This window comes from Pezoporus occidentalis, unplaced genomic scaffold (genome assembly GCF_034315485.1).
Source record: "Pezoporus occidentalis ecotype Australia unplaced genomic scaffold, CSIRO_AGI_Poc_V1 ctg70, whole genome shotgun sequence".
NCBI lineage: Eukaryota > Metazoa > Chordata > Aves > Psittaciformes > Psittacidae > Pezoporus > Pezoporus occidentalis.
In genome coordinates this window covers 5,033,780-5,052,232 of record NW_026916053.1, presented here as the reverse complement: position 1 = coordinate 5,052,232, position 18,453 = coordinate 5,033,780, and the positions used below count along the sequence as shown (strand labels likewise).

At 58.4% G+C, this 18,453-nt stretch overlaps 1 protein-coding gene across 3 annotated transcripts; it reads right to left on the bottom strand.

The window, feature by feature from the left end:
- Positions 1-244: 244 nt before the first annotated feature.
- On the bottom strand, positions 245-10,440 carry SAMD10 (sterile alpha motif domain containing 10). Of its 3 annotated transcripts, none has more exons than XM_062642179.1 (5): positions 10,310-10,440; positions 5,510-5,694; positions 3,155-3,323; positions 2,004-2,144; positions 245-937 (listed from the first exon to the last, which is right to left on the bottom strand). In XM_062642179.1, exons 1-5 carry the CDS (start codon positions 10,338-10,340, stop codon positions 882-884), a joined length of 582 nt encoding a protein of 193 aa, XP_062498163.1. In that variant the 5' UTR covers positions 10,341-10,440; the 3' UTR covers positions 245-881. The 3 variants fall into 3 exon arrangements, with proteins under 3 accessions (XP_062498163.1, XP_062498162.1, XP_062498161.1); XM_062642178.1 differs by lacking the exon at positions 10,310-10,440 and adding an exon at positions 7,739-8,641 and having other exon boundaries at positions 245-980; XM_062642177.1 differs by lacking the exon at positions 10,310-10,440 and adding an exon at positions 7,739-8,637.
- Positions 10,441-18,453: the final 8,013 nt, after the last annotated feature.

Genomic DNA, 18,453 nt, shown 5'->3' with positions numbered 1-18,453 from the left:
CCCTTGGGTTTACACATCATTGTTCCTTACCTGCCCCGTGTGAGCGCTCTGTGGCTCCAAACAGGAGCGTTTGGGTGGTGATGGGGTGTACCAGCAATCACTGCTTCACCTTAATGATGAGGAGGGTCATTGGGATGGTGCCTGCTCGGTGGCACCATCGCCAGCCCCTGGATGTTGGGATGAACACTGCAACTGCCCGGAGGAGCGGAGCTCTGTTGGGAGCACAGAGGGTGCCCAATGGAGGGACCTGGCACCCTGGAGTCCCCAACCCCACCCCACAGCACCCAATCCCTGCATTATCCCCCCCCATCTGCCCGCACATGAGGCCGGATGAAGGATGAGCTCCTGGCATCCATCCTGCCTTTGCTCCTGCATTTTCCAGCTCCGATGACTCGAGTCCCTTTCCATCTCCCTAAGAGGAGCTGAGCGCTGGTGGCTGCTCCTGTCACCTCATCTGCTGCTGATAGGTTACCTCCTAGGACACTGTAAGGCAGCCCAGAAGAGACAACTGAAGCTCCCTATATAAGCTCCAAGGTATGGACACGAGCCACCGGGTGCTGGGATATGTGCATAATGCTTCACAGTCCTGTGTATGGCTCTGAGCCACTCCGGGAGCATCCACACTCGGGTTGCCCATGATGCTGAGCCCTGCCTGTCCTCATCTCCTTATTCCCATCTCTTTCCATGTGATCCATCAGCCTCAGGTGGGCACGAGTTCATCCCAATGGCAGGTTGGCTGCTTCTGCTCCAGCCAAGATCCTGCTGGAGGAAACCATCCATCGCTGCACCCAGCTGTGTTCGTACGGCAGAAAGAGACGGAAGAAGGAGGAGAAGGCCCGGAGCGGGTCGGAAGCTGCCTCTTGGTATTCCAGGCACATGGCTCAGGTCTGGTGCCGGCGCTGCACAGCCCATCCCAGGGTCACAGTGTTGGTGCAATCTGCCAAAAGGACGGAGCAGCTAGGAGACATTCCCAAAAGAAGCTGGAACAAGGTGGGAGAGGAAGGGATAAGCAGCCTGCGGGGTGGCACGGTCCAGCGCATCCCTTCACTGCTGGCCACGGAGGGTCCCAACCTTTGGTACTTGATGCAAAGCATCACTGGTGGGGTTTGGGTTATGCATCACAGCCCATTCCTGTGCACTATAACCTGTGCACTGTACCCTGTCCCTGGGCACCACAACTGGTGCATCACAGCTCATCCCAGAGCACCATAGACCGCCCCCATGCACTGCAGCCCATCACTGTGCACCGCAACTGGTGCACCATGACCTCTGCTGTCACAACCTGCTCCGTGCTCCACACTTCAGCCCTGTGCACCACAGCCTGTCCCCATGCACTATACCCATCTCTGTGCACCCCATCTTATACACCACAGTTCAGCCCTGTGCACCACAGCCTGTCCCCATGCACTATACCCATCTCTGTGCACCCCATCCTATACACCACAGCTCCTCCCTGTGCACCACAGCCTGTCCCCATGCACCATAGCCCATCCCTGTGCACCACAACCTGTGCACCACAGCTCATCCTGCTGCACCACAGCCTATCCCCATGCACTACACCCATCTCTGTGCACCGCATCCTATACACCACAGCCTGTCCCTGTGCATCCCTGTGCACCACAACCTGTCCCCATGCACCATAGCCCATCCCTGTTCACCATAGCCCATCCCTGTGCACCACAACCTGTCCCCATGCACCATAGCCCATCCCTGTTCACCATAGCCCATCCCTGTGCACTGCAACCTGTGCATCACAGCCTGTCCCATGCACCATAGCCCATCCCTGTTCACCATAGCCCATCCCCATACACCACAACCTGTGCACCACAACACATCCAAGTTCACCCCACCCCACGCACCGCAAACCAACACCATGCACTCCATCTGCACCAGTGCCACGCAGGTTGGTACCTCTGCCTCTCCGCTTGTCCCAGTGGCAGCAGGATGGGCACAACCAGCCCGGCATTGGGCTTTGCAGCCCCTTGTCCTCCCGTTGTCCCTACCTTGGCTGAGCAGCTGCAGGTTCCGGACCTCCTCGCGCACTTGGAGCTGCAGGACCTGCTGCAGGACCTCCTGGCGCTGCGCCTCGGGAGCGATGCCCATGCGCTGCAGCTTCTCCCCGTTCAGCCGCAGCAGCGCCCGACCTGCCAAAGGCACCGCTCAGCACCACGCAGCCGGGACACAGCACCACTGATGGCAATGGGAACCCCATCTTCATGGGGGAGTAAGGAGCAGGGAAAGGGAAGCGATCCCGAAACGCTCCTCCAGCACCCGGGATGGAGACGCCCTGCAAGTGGGCCTGGGTTTGGAGAGCTCAAGGTGCCCAGCCCCAGGAGAAACCCTTGTTCCAGCAACCACATCCCCCATCCCCACAGGCAGGAGCTTTCCACTTCTCCGCTCCACCTCCCGCATCAGGAGATGCTTTTCCAAGCGGGTGTCCCGAGGGAGTGGGGGTACCCATCGCAATGCATTAGCGTTGCCACCACGTCCCCGGCCACTCTCCTCTGGTCCGGGGGCTATCAGGGTTTTTGTCCTTGGTTCTCAGCCTACATTTGCTAATGCTGCCTTTGTTCCCCATGCGAGGGCTGCCTGAGCTCTTGCATTAGGGCCCTGCATCCCTCCGGGGCAGCTCCGGTGCTCGCTTCCCTGCTGCTTTCTCCTGGCCCTGGCAGAGCTCTGCCCGCTCACACACATGTTGTACCAGGATGATGCTCGTGTCTAGAAGACAAAGACACCGTACTCAAGGGGGAAAGGGGAGGGAGCAGGTCCTAGAGGTAAACCTCCTCCAAGGAATTGGCTGGGAGTTGGCTTCAGACCTGGGCAAAGCCATTGGCAACTTGGATTTCAGCAGGGCTGGGATCTTTCCTCTTCCACAGAAACCTTCAGTATATAAAGAACTATAAAGGTATTCTTATTCTTAAATATAAGAGAAGATTCTTCCCCATCTTATAAACCAGGATCTCCCTTGAGCAACTGAAATATGGATGTCCCCATCCCTGATGCCATAGGGTAGCTCTCCCCTGGCTGCATCTCCGTAGGGATAAGGGACACAACTGGGGTTACATCCTCCTTCTGCACCACAAACCTGCCAACAGCTATTCCCCACGTGCTAACGGTGATTAGTACTGGCTGTTAATTGGGGTTTGAACCGTACCCGTGATGGCGTGGTGGGAGAAGGCCTCCACGTAGATGAGATAGTTGTGCGGGCAGTGCTTCTTCAGCCATTTGCACACATCCTGCTGGGTCCACAGCACCACCGGCTTGGCCAGGCTGCCCAGCGTGGGGCTGGTGTGGTAGATGCCATAGTGGTCACAGGCACGGCCCTGTGGGAGCAGGAGGGGAGAGGATCAGTGGGATTCAGTCCTGGGAGATCCCCAGGAAACAGCAGCATCGGGAGGTGGGGCACTGGGGATGGGAGGGCAAAGTGGGGGTCCTGCCTTATATAGACCCCCACAGGAGCCATTCTGGGCTCCCCAGGGTCTCCCCCTTACTGGGCAGAGAAGGGCTCTTGCTGGCAGCTCTCAGGAGGGATGAAACCAGTGAGGTCCTTGGGGGGCAGTGGGTACCAGTGCGAAGCCACCCCATCGGAACCCCCCATGGAAGCAGCCAGCTGGTGCCCTGGAGCACTAGGGATGATCCCTTCCTCTCCATCTCAGCCTCCTTCAACCCTGAGCTGTGAGGTCCTGCAGCTCCACGGGCACCTAAAGCCGCCTCTGAGCTGCCCACTGGAGCAGCCCGTGTCCCTTTGAGCTGCTCCATAGCTCCATTCCCTCATCCAGACAACAGCGGCTCGAGCCTCGGGGACACACCAGCATGGGAAAGGTTGGTAGTGCTTGAACCACAGTATGGCAACAGCCACCTCCATGTGTGATCATGGCTAATGAAGTGTGTCTAATGGAGGAGCAGTGATAATTAGTGTAACAGGGACTCCAGACATCCCGCGGTTATTGAAACTAATGACATCCCTGAAAGATGCCAGAGAGGAGGCAGCGGGGTCTGGGATGCCCCCCTCCCCGGTCCCATGCAGGGCACTGGGCACCCCATGGAGCCTGGCCAGCACGGCAGGGGCTGCTGCCTGTGCCCAGAGGAGGATTTGGGCTTGGAAAGGGATTTTTCCTCAAGGAGAACTCGCCTGGGATCATCAGAGTGAGAGGGATGAAGGCAAAGCGGGGAGGTTGTGAATTCCATCCCCAAAGCGGATGGGAGACGTGATAGACACCGCGCACGGTTTGTTTTCCCAAGCAAACCCTCACCTCTGGGGGAACCCCCGGCAATTCCATCCCCTCCGAGCGCATCCCGGGAGCTGCCGGCTCCTTCACACTCGGCTGAGCGCTCCGAGAGGCGGAGGAGGGGATTGGATCTGGATTCGCTAAGGAGCGATGATGGGGAGCGGAGGGGCTGGGGCAAGCAACAGCCAGTTTCCCATGAGCATCCCATGGGCTTCCCGCAGCTATTACCCATCTAACCCCCCGAGGCGCGGGGAAAAGGGGACAAACAACCTGCACTTCCCCTTGCTCATGTCTGCAGGTGCTTCACCCATCAGACACAGCCCCGCTCTGGGGACCCGTCTCTAAGCATCCCCGCGGACAGCATCCCTAAGCCTTGCGCTGCCGCCTCGGGGAGCATCCTCCTCCCCTCCAGCGGGTCCCGAAGCGAGCTCCGGTGCTCCCCGGGTGGGCAGGGGGGTGTAGTGCATCCCGGCTCGGTTTCCAGCCGGCTGAGCCGCGCTGTCTCTCCGATAAACTCTCAGCCGTGAATATCGAGCGCTGGTGTCGAGGAGAGCAGCGGGAGGGCTCGGAGGATGCTCCTGGACCGAGGCAGGAGGTGGCTGCGTGGTGGGAGCCATCGCTGGGAGCAGCTCGAGTCACCTCCCCTCTCCTGGGTGTTTCTCCTTGCTTGTGGAACATTGAAAGCCTTTTTCTCCCCACCAAATCCCTCTGGGAGGCATATAGAGGCAGATGAGGGAGAGAACCATGATGGATGCAGAGATGCTGCGAGGGCTGGAGCAGCTCTGCTCTGGAGCTGGGCTGGGTCAGCCTGGAGAAGAGAAGGCTCCTGAAGGGGAGAGCTTAGAGCAGCTCCAGTGCCTAAAGGGGCTGCAGGAAACCTGGAGAGGGGCTTGGGACAAGGGCCTGTAGGGACAGGCCAAGGGGAACGGCTTTAACCTGCCAGAGGGGAGACTGAGATGAGACATTAGGGAGAAGTCCTTTACAATGAAGGTGCTGAGGCGCTGGCACAGGGTGCCCAGAGAAGCTGTGGCTGCCCCATCCCTGGCAGTGTGATAATTAAATCATATTTATATATATTTCTATCATTAAACCCCCAATAATCATGAGAGCTTCCAACAATACAGGATCTACAGGCCTGATCCTGCAGGGAAAGGGGAGATGCTCCCACAGGGAATTAATGGGCTGGGGACACGAGCAGCAGCAAACCCCTTGGCAGCCATGGGGCAAGGTCTGGGGGTCCAAAGCAGGCTCGAGGAGGATGCAGAGGGGTCCGGGGGTACCTGCGAGCCCTCGGTGCCCGGCTGCCGCAGGAGCTTGACGGTGCGGCCGCCGTCGGGCCGCTGGCTCCGGCCGTCGTGCCAGGTGAGGCTGCTGCCCGCCGCCCGCTGCAGGCGGTAGCTCAGGTTCTCGGCTGACACCGTGTGCTCCAGGAGGCTGCGGCAGAAGCTGAAGTGAGCGGCAGCGGCTGCGGAGGGATGAGGAGGGTGAGAGGCGGTGACGGTGCCCGTCACCCTGCCCTCGGGCGCCCAAACCCACCTCTTCTTCCCCATAGGACCCGCTGAGCTTCAGCCATCCCCATCGCTGCCGAAACCTTCCCTTGCCAGCGCCGGGAAGGAATCCCATCATCCCACAGACCCGCCAGCTGGAGCTGGGAACCAGCAGACGCCGACAAGATGTTTGCCCACACAAAGCCCTTGGAGAGATGCTTGCTTTGACACCCGCCCACGGAGCAGACGTGGGGACCCGCCGTGATGGTCTCCTGCATGTCTGTACCCCCCTGTTCTGCTGTGAGAGACACGGGATGGGGCGCTGGGGAAGAGCGGCTTTCCATGGACCAGGCTGACATGGAAGTGCTGCCACTGAGGGATGGGGAGCAAATAAACCCCAACTGATGGAGAAGGGGATGCAGGTTGGTCCCCCTCAGCACAGACCATGGGTGCTTGGGGATGGCTGCTGCCCACAGGCACAAATCTGTGCATCCCAGTGATAGCCAGACATGCACCATGGTGCCCGTCAATGCCAACCCACAAAGACCCTTTACCCACAACAAATGGCTTTTATCCCTCACTCCTTGTGTTCTGATAAGCAGGGGATGTTTGGGATGCAGTGAGGGAGCAAAGCTTTCCTCTGGTGGCTTTCCATAAGCAGCGCTGATCCACAAAAGCAAAGCCCAGAGCATCCCCCATCTCACCTGCTCCCACCACAGGCAAGTCACAAAGCACCCCTGAAAGCAGAGCAGCACCCAAAGGAGATCTGCCTCCAGGGATAACCCATCCTGGGAGAGCAGGAGGGCTATAGAAAACCTGCTCCAGATCATTGTCATCATTGAGGGAAGAGGTTTCAGAGAGCTCTCGAGCACCCCTTCATACAACAGAGATCAAGGGGCCAAAAGAAGTCAAACCGGAGCAGGAAACAGTTGTCAATGTGTCCATGGGTCCTGGGCTCTCCAGACCACATCACACCACACTGCTTCCTAAACACAGCCAGTGACAAGTGCTGCCGTGGGGAAACTGAGGCAGGGGACCTGATCCATGCCTGGGGAAGGGATTTTATGGGAAACATGCTGAAGGGAGATCCATGGAGAGGCCCAGCATCGAGCAGGGGCTGCCTCTGTGCCTGTCTCATGATGGGGATGTCTCCAATGGCTGCCTACACCCTCAGACACCCTGGACCGCAGTGGGTTGTGCTGCCTCCAAACCAAGCATGCTGGAGATGCCCTCAGCTCTCCTGCCCCCAGCACCCTGAGCACCCATCCCATTGCAGCTGTGCTGGGATACCCCTGAGCTGGACACTGGGATCAGATACAGACCCGGCAGGTCCGGAGGGGCCAGTGCCAGAGCCCTGTCCTTCAGATGTCCTGGAGCTTCCCTAGGGCTCGCTGCAGAAAGGCTCAAGTCATGGAGCAGCAGGGAAGGGGCTCTGGTCATCACCAGCACCTATATCCACAGCGGGCTTTAAACACCTGCCATCAGCAGCAGGACGTGGGCATCTACAGTGCTCCGGCAAACACGGCTCGGGGAGAGGGAGCCAGAGTGAGAATAGATGGGAAAGAAGGAAAAGTGAAGTGGAAAACAAGCTGAGAAGAAAGGCAGGACCCAGAGCACCGGTGGCATCGCTCCCATCGGGAACGGGCAGCTGCTGCCCTGAAGCCCAAAGCCTCCCGCAGCTCCTTGGCATCTCCTTTAGAGCCTCCTGCTCCTCCAATCCCAACCCTTGGGTCCTGACTTCCCCATTGCCTGACAGCAGTCGACATGGATGAGAGTAAAGGGGTGCATGAGGGAGCAAGGGAAGGATGGGGACAGAGGAACCCTGCATCAGCCTCCACACAGGGACACAGGGATGGTCTCCAACCCGTGCTCTCCTCTTCTTCCCATGCCCTGCACAGGAGCATCCACAGCAACGCCACAAGCACCCAACCACCCTCCATCCCCTCTGCTGCTCCATACCCGGACAGGGATGCACACGGAGCATCTCCTCCCGGCTCCCCCCGGCCCCGCAGCCCCCCTCACCTGGCTCGGGTGGTCCCTGCGAGCTGCGGATGGAGGAGATGCAGCAGAGCGAGGGTCGGCCCTGCTGCATCTCGGCGGGAGGAGGATGCTCGCGAGCGCTCGGCACCGGCTGTCACAAGCGCGGCTCCATCCCTGCCTCCCCTCATACCTCGTCCTCACCTGACTGACTCCCCCGACCTCCCTCCTATAGCCCATAAACAGCAGCTCTGTGCTCGCCCTGGCCCCGGTGCCGGATGAATTAAACCCCCCCTCCCCGCTGCCCTGTGGGCGTTTGATCCGGAGGGATGCTCTGTGTTTTCCCCACATGCTCCCACCTAATCCTATAGCAGGGCCAGCTGGCACCGGGATGGATGGGAAGCTTGGGGGGGCTGCTGCAGGGGCCGCTGGACCGCCAGGCATCAAAGCACCCCAGGGCTGAGCACAGCAGTGACAAGCTCAAATGTGGCAGCACCGGGGTCACCGGTGGGTTGGAGCATTTGGGATGCAGGAGAAGACAGGAGGGAGCGCGGTGATGAGCATCCTTCCAGGCAGGGGGGTTGGGGCTCAGCACGGTCTGCTCCTGCACCCAGCAAAGACATCGTGGTTATGGCCACATCTGGGGTCTGGGCAGAAGGGGGGTGCCCATCGGAAACCCTGTGCTCAACCTTGACATGGGGCTGCAGGAGCCTTCAGGCTGTCTGCGCCAGAGCTGGAGCAGGGACGGGATCACTCGGCTCTGCTCCCCAAACAGCCACTGTGCCCTTGTCTTTCCAGGTCCCTGCGAGCTGGGCCATGGTCCCTGCACCTTGTCCCTCAGCCCCATGCAATGAGCACCCCGAAGGCTGCTCCCGAGCTCGGGAATTGCTCCTGGCTCGTTTTCTCGCCGCCGCTCCTTTTCCCTCTCCAGACACTTTTATGGCTGATGGAACGTGAGCGCTGGAGAGGCTCGGAGCAGCAGCAGGCGCCGCTGGGGTGAGGGATGGAAACGTGTTGGGGATGGAGAGAGACCCCAGGGCAGGCTAAAACATCCCTGGGTCAATCCCGAAGCGGGCAGGGGCTGATCCCTCCCAGCAAACAGGCTTTGAGCTGACATTCCTGCTCACTGCTGGGAAGTGGTGGCAGCCAGGCAGGGGCATGGAAAGGGGAGCCCAGAGCCTGCTCCCTGCTCTGCCGCTGCTTCCCAGCATGGCTTTGGGGATGTCCCTGTGTCTTTGACACCATCACACTCAGGGGTATCCCATAAACCTGCCTTCCCGTAGGGGGCAGCCGGGCTTCCCGGGATTAGCCCGGCTTCCCGGGATTAACACCAGACCCTGGGAGAAGCTGGGACCAAACTCCATAAGGAACAAATCCCTCTGTGGGTTTGCTGGGCTCCCGGTGGCTGGGAGGGAAGGAGACGTTGAGCATCCAATGGGGCACGGGAGCAGGATTCCGGGGAAGCTGGTTGTTCCTCTCCTGTTACCCCAGGCAGGTGAAGGGTGGATGAGACTGGAGCTCTCTGGGGAGTCCAAGGGCAGGGAATGCACTCTGCTCATGGAACAGCTTTGTGAGGGATTCATCCCGCTTTTAGCAGCATCCACATGAGCCTGGGGGCATTGCCATTGCCCTGCTCCCCTTGTCCCTTCCATGAGGCTTCACCCTAGTGCAGGGCAGAGCCCCCAGGGGCTCTCTGGGACCCCCCAATGCATCTAATCCTTGAAGCCATACCCATAGGATGCCCTTATGGACCAGATCCTTCCCTGAGCCATTCCCTAACACCTGCTGCCCCCAAGACCGTGCTCAGAGGTGACTGACACCCCCCAAGCCTCTCCAGGTTCTCCGGGGGCACTTGGCTCAGGTCCTGCCCGTGATGAGCATTGCCCCAGCACTTCCCTTGTGGAGGTGAGACCAGAGCCCAGCGCAGGGATGGAGCTCAGGCTGGTGGCTGCTCACCAAGGCTGGTGCCTCCCAAGGAAGGAGGAGGAAGGGAACAAAAGGCAGATGCCCTTTTCCATCCTCCCCATGCAGCACCGTGCCCTGGGTGCACACCAAGGGGAGGGTGCATGGGTGCTGCTGCCTGCACCGAGGGTCCCTGGGGCGCAGCCTCTGGGGGCACTGTGCGTGTCTTTGGGGGTGTCTGTGCTCCTGAGCCCCGCAGTGGGTACTGCCAAGAGGTCCCTGAGCACCCATGGGCAGGGATGCCTCTAGGGGTGGGCACCCAGGGGATGAGGGCAGCAGGCAGGACCCCAGGGTGGCTCTGGGCAGGGCAAGGAGCCCACAGGCATGGACCCCTTTACCTGCAGCAAGCCCTATTCCACCTTGACACGCTCTCCCTGGGGTCCTGCCACACTCCAGCACCCCAAGACCTGCCCCGCTCTGTCCTCACACCTGCACCCCATTGCTCCAGCTATATTACCCGATCCGTATCACTGGTACCCCACAATACTGAGGGTAGGGAATGGGAACAGACCCTCCTCGGGATGTCGAGGGCAGCAAAGGGGGATGTGGAGGAGCAGATCCCGGGGATGGAGGGGAAAGCATCGGGGGATGCAGGAGCAGCCCCCCGGCTCCTGCCCGCCGCGCACCTGAGCCCGCCCCTCCCGTGCCCGGTACCTTCCATGTCCTTGGGCCGGCCGCAGCTCATCCTCCGCGCAGCGGGGCCGTGCTCGGGCGGGGACCGAGCCCCGCGCCCCACCCCCCCAGCGCCGCCGCCGGCACCGGGAGCTCCCGGCCCGCCCCGCCCCGCCCCGGTACCCGCGCCGGGGGCGGTGCCGAGCTCCGCAACCCCCGGGAGCTCCGCCCGCCGCGCAGCCAGCCCGCCCCGTGCTGCCGGCCCTGGATGCACCGGGCACCACCGCGGATCCAGCCCGGGGACCAAGGGGCATCATCCCCATGGATCCATCCCGGGTATCAAGGGGCATCATCCCCATGGATCCATCCCGGGTACCAAGGGGCATCATCCCCATGGATCCATCCCGGGTATCAAGGGGCATCATCCCCATGGATCCATCCCGGGTACCACCGGGCATCATCCCCATGGATCCATCCCGGGGACCACCGGGCATCACCGCGGATCCAGCCCGGGGACACCGGGCATCATCCCCATGGATCCATCCCGGGGACCACCGGGCATCATCCCCATGGATCCAGCCCGGGGACCACCGGGCATCATCCCCATGGATCCATCCTGGGGACCACCGGGCATCATCCCCATGGATCCATCCTGGGGACCACTGGGCATCATCCCCATGGATCCATCCCGGGGACCACCGGGCATCATCCCCATGGATCCATCCCGGGGACCACTACGCATCATCCCCATGGATCCATCCCGGGGGACCATCATCCCCATGGATCCATCCCGGGTACCACTGGGCATCATCCCCATGGATCCATCCCAGGGGACCATCATCCCCATGGATCCATCCCGCGTACCACCGGGCATCATCCCCATGGATCCATGCCGGGTACCACTGGGCATCATCCCCATGGATCCATCCCGGGTACACCGGGCATCATCCCTATGGATCCAGCCCGGGTACCACTGGGCATCATCCCCATGGATCCATCCCAGGTACCACTGGGCATCATCCCCATGGATCCATCCCGGGGACCACTGGGCATCATCCCCATGGATCCATCCGGGGGACCACCGGGCATCATCCCCATGGATCCATCCTGGGGACCACCGGGCATCATCCCCATGGATCCATCCGGGTAACCACTGGGCATCATCCCACTGTATCCAGACTGGGAGCGAGGCATCAGCCCCTACATCTCTGCCCAGGGACTATGCGGCCATCTCCCTGGATCCAGCCCGGTGACTGCAGCATCATCCCCCTGTATCCCTACCCAGAGGCCATTGGGCTCCCCCTACATCCCTCCCCAGCCAGAGGGACATGTCCTGGGGACATCAGGGTGCAGTGGGCATTGTCCCCACGCTTTTGCTCATGTTTGCAGTGGGCACAGAGCAGAAACCACCCCCTGGCTGTTCCCCCCTCTGCAAATTCCCTTTCTCCTCCTGTCTTGCAGCTCCCAACTGGATGCCAGCAGGGTGGGTGAAGGAGGGTGCTCATCCCTGCATGAGCAACACAGGCAAGCGAGCGGTCAGGGCAATACTGCTCATTGCAGGCATCAAATAAAGAAAGAAGCTATTTTCCACCACTGAAAGCCCCCCTTGTTCCTCAGTCTCTGTCTACACATGGAACTTTCAAGCTGGAGCAGAAATCTTCCAAGAGGAATATGGTAAAAGATGGGCCTTGGCAGGAAAAGGCTGATGTCGCTTGAAAACTGTGTATGGATTGCATCAAGCTGTTATTCCAAAGAAAAGCTGCACTGTTTCCAGCCTTTTTCTTCCCTGGATTTTTCCAGTAGTAATTGAGCTTCTCCAGGAAAGGTTTCAGGTGTCTGAGGGAAGGAATTTGTTTGCAAACAGGTCCAGTGCTAACCTCGCACCTTGATGGTGCAACTCCATCCTGGGTTTTGGTCTGTCTTTGGGTCTCTTAATCGGGGGTTAAGCAGGAGTTAAACAGGAAGGAAAAGTCCTAAACCCAGAACACAGGTCAGGAAGCTCAAAGCATCTCCAAGGGGCTCCTGTCCCCATACGCTGGTGGGGTGGGAAGGGGATGAGATGGGGACATCGGCTCCATCAAACCCTGCAGGAAGGGGATGAGATGGGGACATCGGCTCCATCAAACCCTGCAGGAAGGGATTGAGATGGGGACATCAGCTCCATCAAACCCTGCAGGAAGGGGATGAGATGGGGACATCAGCTCCAGCAAACCCTGCAGGAAGGGCATGAGATGGGGACAGCAGCCCCAGCAAGCCCTGGAGGAAGGGGATGAGATGGGGACATCGGCTCCATCAAACCCTGCAAGAAGGGGATGAGATGGGGGCAGCGGCTCCATCAAACCCTGCAGGAAGGGGATGAGATGGGGACATCAGCTCCATCAAACCCTGCAGGAAGGGGATGAGATGGGGACAGCGGCCCCAGCAAGCCCTGGACCTCCTGTTTTCCCCTCCCTATTATATGGGTTTGGGAAGGGAGAGCACCAAAGCCACCGTGGGCCCCATCCCTCCCCTGCAGAGCCTGCGGAGAGGGTGCAAGGAGGGGATGATTCAGCACGTTCGGGGCTTTGTCAGGGAAGAAAGGATGTCATTAAAGAGCCGCTCTCCTCCCGCTCAGCCGGGGAGCAGAGGCAGCAGCTCCGCAGCCTGCAGACGGAAGTTGTTTGTCTACGGAGACAAGGGCCTAATTTGTGCCTTGCTTTGCTCGTCTGCACGTTAATGGAATCCACTCGTCAGCAGGAAAAGGGAGCACCCAGCGAGGCGGAGGGGGGAGCTGCTCCATCCACCCACGGCCGGGCAGGTGGGTATCGGGGGGCTTGGGATGCCCCATCCCATCGGGATGCTGCTGAAGTCCCGCCACGAGGATGGGGATGCAGCCGGGTGTTGGGGAGCCCCATAGGTTGGGGACCACACTTGGAGGGGTTTCTCCAATGAAATTTCCCAGCTCCCCATGAAGTTTTGTGCAAAGAGTTTGTTAAAGCACTTGGAAGGAGGCAGAACCCGAACCAGGCTCGTGCCTGAAGCCTCCTGCCTGGTGTGGGGTGATGGATGCTCCTCAGCTCCACTGGGCACAGGAATAAGCAGTGTTAGGGAAATCTCTCCCTGAAAATAGCTCATTTTCACACTGATGATAAAGCCCCAAACCTCACCATTCCGGATGGGGGATGCTTGGATTTGCACTGAAGCTCCAGCTCATATCCCTGCGGTGTTATCTCTGCCCATGGGGGACATCCTGGGCTGGGTCTGCACCATCCCAAGGACGAGGATTCACTGGCAGAGGACATCGGAGGCTTTGCTCCTTCTGGGATGCAGAGTGGAGCTTGAGCCTACGGCAGCTCCTTCCAGGGGAGGTTTCTATCGCTGTATTCCTGACTGGATTTTGGCCCGGCACGGTTATTTCCAGGCAGGCTGCAATTATTTAAGAGTGCATCCCCCATCACCTGCTTGCTCCCCGCGCAGAGGTGGGGATTTTCCATAGTGTTCCCTGGAATTAAACTGTGAATTTGCAACTCAATGCAAGGAGAGGACACGCTCGATGCCAAGGGCGCAGGGAGGCAGCGGGATTTGTGCTTCCCAGCCTCGGGATCAATCCGCAGCAAGAGGAAAAGAGGTAAAAGCAATATTTAATAGAGATCTTTCATATAGGTATAGTCATATAGGTTTGAAGAAGCTGCTTTGTGCTCCTGGGTGGTTTATGAGGTGGTCCTGCTGGATCCCAGCAGACCCATGCAGAGGTGCTGAGCATCATAGGGATGCAGCTCACATTGGGCAGTTGAGGCATGGATGAGTCTCCAGGGCTGGTGGCAGAGGAGGGTGGTTGGATGCTGCTCTCAGGCTTTTTGTCTCTGGAACTTTATGAAATTACCATTAATTTGGGGTTTTTTTGTAAGTGCAGCAATTTTTTGGGTCCGACATCATCCGTCTCCATCTGCTCTCCATCAGGTACCTGAAGCTCCGGCAGGTCGGATCTTGTTCTCTCCAGGGATAGAACCAGAATCCCAGCCTGGTTTGTGCTGGAAGGGACCTTAAAGCTCCTCCAGCTCCAACCCCTGCCACGGGCAGGGACCCCTTCCACTGGAGCAGCTTGCTCCAAGCCCCTGTGTCCAACCTGGCCTTGAGCACTGCCAGGGATGGGGCAGCCACAGCTTCTCTGGGCACCCTGTGCCAGCGCCTCAGCACCCTCACAGGGAAGAACTTGTGCTTAAGATCCCATCTCAAGCACCCCACTGCCGCGGTCCTCATGGGCACAAATGACTCCCATCATCTGAGCAAAGCTTTCCAGCATCCAACCAGCACGAGCAAGTTAATGACCGTGCCAGGGCCCGTCACATCTCAGCAGCCTCAAGTCCTTGGTTTTCTCCAAGCCTGATTTCAGGGCTCTTCAGCCGTATTGAGCTGCTGACAGAATCCCATTTATTATTTACGCGGCAAGGTATGGCCAGGCTTGAATCGATTTGCTGTGCTCTGATTGCCACCGCGCACTGGAGCGGGATCTCTGGGCTGGTTACTCATATAGGCTGCGAAATCAGGGATTAGGGAATGCCAGGCTGGAAGCTGCTTGTGCATCCCATGCTGCAGGTTCTTTGGCTGCCCTGGGCTCCATCGCTAGGGATGCAGGAGAGCTGGTCCTGGTAGGGAGCAGAGGGATGGATTAGTTGGTGTCCCCCCAAGGGTTGTCACCCTGGTGCTACAGAGAAGATGAGGCAGTTGCAGTGGTCACCTCTTGTTTAAGCAGCCTAGGTTTGGGGAATGGGATGGGAAAGGTGACACTGGTTTTTAGGAAGGAGATGTGAATGTGAGCACTGAACAGTCAGGGAGAGCAGAAGTGATGGGGAATAGCAGAACTGGGGAACAACTAGGGACACTGAGGGATGCTGAGCAGGCCTTCACCTTCATCATCACCATCACATTCACCTTCAGCATCACCTTCACTTTCAACATCACCTTTATCTACCTTCACCTTCATCATCGTCTTCACCCTCAGCATCACCTTCACATCCACCTTCAGCTTCAGCATCACCTTCACTTTCATCATCACCTTTATCTACCTTCACCTTCATCATCACCTTTATCTACCTTCACCTTCATCATCATTGTCTTCACCCTCAGCATCACCTTCACCTACCTTCACATTCACCATCATTACCTTCACCTTTGCCTTCACCTTCACCTTCATTCCTTACCCTGCCCCTGGTCAGAGCTTGCAACGCTTTGGGTGTCATCGCTGGCAGTGCTCAAGGCCAGGTTGGACACAGGGGCTTGGAGCAAGCTGCTCCAGTGGAAGGGGTCCCTGCCCGTGGCAGGGGTAGGGCTGGAGGAGCTTTAAGGTCCCTTCAACCCAACCCATTCCATGATTCTAGGAGGTCTGCAGGCAGGCACCAGGAAATGGTGCTTGGGAAGGAGCTGTGACATTGCTCCTGCCCCGTGGGTGCATTCCCGTTGCTCTATGTGCTATTGAAACCCATGTATTTCCAGCCTCGGGAGATCCCTGGGGTTTGTTTTCCCGTTGTCCCGGGAGAAGCCGCCTCCGCTCCCCTTAGGGACACAGAGGGAGCTTTGTGCGAGTGAGGGGCTCACAGCAGCCCTGGCCACGGCTCCTTGCTTGGCTTTGGGACGGATCCAGAGCCCAGCCCATCCTCACGCTCCCCTCTAAGGGCTTGGTTTTCACTTTCAAGCCTTTGTGAGCAATTACGCACGTGTCGGAGCCGCCGTGCCCAGCATCCCTGCTGCCTGCCCGCAGGGACCGAGCCCGGGATGTCCCCATCCAGCCTGGCCTCGAGCACTGCCAGGGATGGGGCAGCCACAGCTTCTCTGGGCACCCTGTGCCAGCGCCTCAGCACCCTCACAGGGAAGAGCTTCTGCCTCAGAGCTCCTCTCCATCTCCCCTCTGGCAGGTTAAAGCCATTCCCCTTGGCCTGTTTCACCCAGTGCTCAGTGACACGGGATGTGCTGGAGCACGGATGCAGCAGAAAATCACTCTGGGTATTTAGAGGACACCCAAGCTGCAATAGCTTTTATTATCCCAACCACAAACCCCACAAGAGCTGACGGGCCCTTCTCCCAGGCTCAAATCCTTCCATGACAGGGAAATGGTCCCAAGCTCCATGGTTGCATGGACAAGCCTTGCAATGCTGGTGGTGCCGGATCTCCTGCAATGGGAAGTATTTGTTTCCCTATGGGGCAGTGGGGTCCCACATCCCTCCCTGGCTGGGGATGCTCCCATGGGCTTTGCCCTTGCTGCTGCCTCCCTCCCGCTCCACACGCGGCTTTTTTGGCAAAACTGATTTTATTTATTGTTTCTTTCTTTCTGTTTTTTTTGTTCCTCCCTGCAGCAGAACCCAAAAATAGCCGGATGGGAAGCGGCGGGGCTGCCATTCGCATGCAAAATGGGGCTATTTTGTCTTCCTGCAGCTGGTTTCTGCTCTGGAACCTGCCAGGGCTGGCAGCAGGGCTGCGGGGGGGCAGCAGGATGGGGACAGCCCTCAAACCATCACGGGGGCTCTTCACACCCCTCTCATTCCCCTTGCGCTTGTGCTCTGTGATGCCCTCCTGAGGGACAGGGACTCTTTGGTGCAGGCTCATCTGGAGGCTTTATGGACAGCAGATAATGAATCCTGACCCCCCCGGTGTGATGGGGTGAATGGGGGGCTCACACATCGCAAGCCCTGGAACACTGCAGAGGGATGAGGGTGAGCAGCACCGGGACTTCACCCAGCTCTGGGCCCTGCCAGGATGTTCCCATCTCTGTTTGTCCCTTTACCCCCCTGGTCTGGCTGTGGGTGAGTGAATCCGGGTGTCAGCTTTGTTCCCAGCAGAGACACTCGCTCCTGGGAATGCTCCAGGCTCTCCTCAGCACCTGCATGTTCCCGAATATCAGTGGTTGCCATGACTTTGAAATGCTGTGATAGCACAACCTCAGCATCCCCATCATCATCCACAGCACCTTTATCCCCATCATCCAATCATCATCCCCACCCTTTTCATCCCCATCATTCCCAACATCCAATTATTACACTCTTCCTCTTCATCCCTATCCCTATCATTCCCATCACCACATGCCTATCCCCTTCATTACCCATCTTCATCCCATCACCCCCATCATCATCCCCATCCTCTTCATCCCCATCATTCCCATCATCCAGTCATCACCCCCATCACCCCTATCCCTAGCATTCCCATCCCCATATCCATATCTACTTCATCCCCATCTTCATTCCATCATCATCCCCATCATTTCCATCATCATCCCTGTCACCATCCACATCATGCAGTCATCACCCCCTTCCCCTTCACCCCTATCCCTAGCATTCCCATCCCCATATCCATATCTACTTCATCCCCATCTTCATTCCATCATCATCCCCATCATTTCCATCATCATCCCTGTCACCATCCACATCATGCAGTCATCACCCCCTTCCCCTTCACCCCTATCCCTAGCATTCCCATCCCCATATCCATATCCACTTCATCCCCATCTTCATTCCATCATCATCCCCATCATCCAGTCATCACCCCCTTCCCCTTCATCCCCATCCCCTTCATCCCCATCTTCATCCCATCACCCCCATCATCATCCCTATCCTCTTCATCCCCATCATCCCTATCATCCAGTCATCACCCCCTTCCCCTTCACCCCTATCCCTAGCATTCCCATCACCATATTCACATCTATTTAATCCCCATCTTCATTCCATCATCATCCCCATCATCCAGTCATCACCCCCTTCCCCTTCATCCCTATCCCTAGCATTCCCATCACATCCCCATCCCCTTCATCCCCATCTTCATCCCATCACCCCCATCATCATCCCTATCCTCTTCATCCCCATCATCCAGTCATCACCCCCTTCCCCTTCATCCCTATCCCTAGCATTCCCATCACCATATTCACATCCATTTCATCCCCATCTTCATCCCCATCTTCATTCCATCATCATCCCCATCATCCAGTCATCACCCCCTTCCCCTTCACCCCTATCCCTAGCATTCCCATCCCCATATCCATATCCACTTCATCCCCATCTGCATTCCATCATCATCCCCATCATCCAGTCATCACCTTCTTTCCCTTCACCCCTATCCCTAGCATTCCCATCCCCATATCCATATCCACTTTATCCCCATCTTCATTCCATCATCATCCCCATCATCCAGTCATCACCCCCTTCCCCTTCACCCCTATCCCT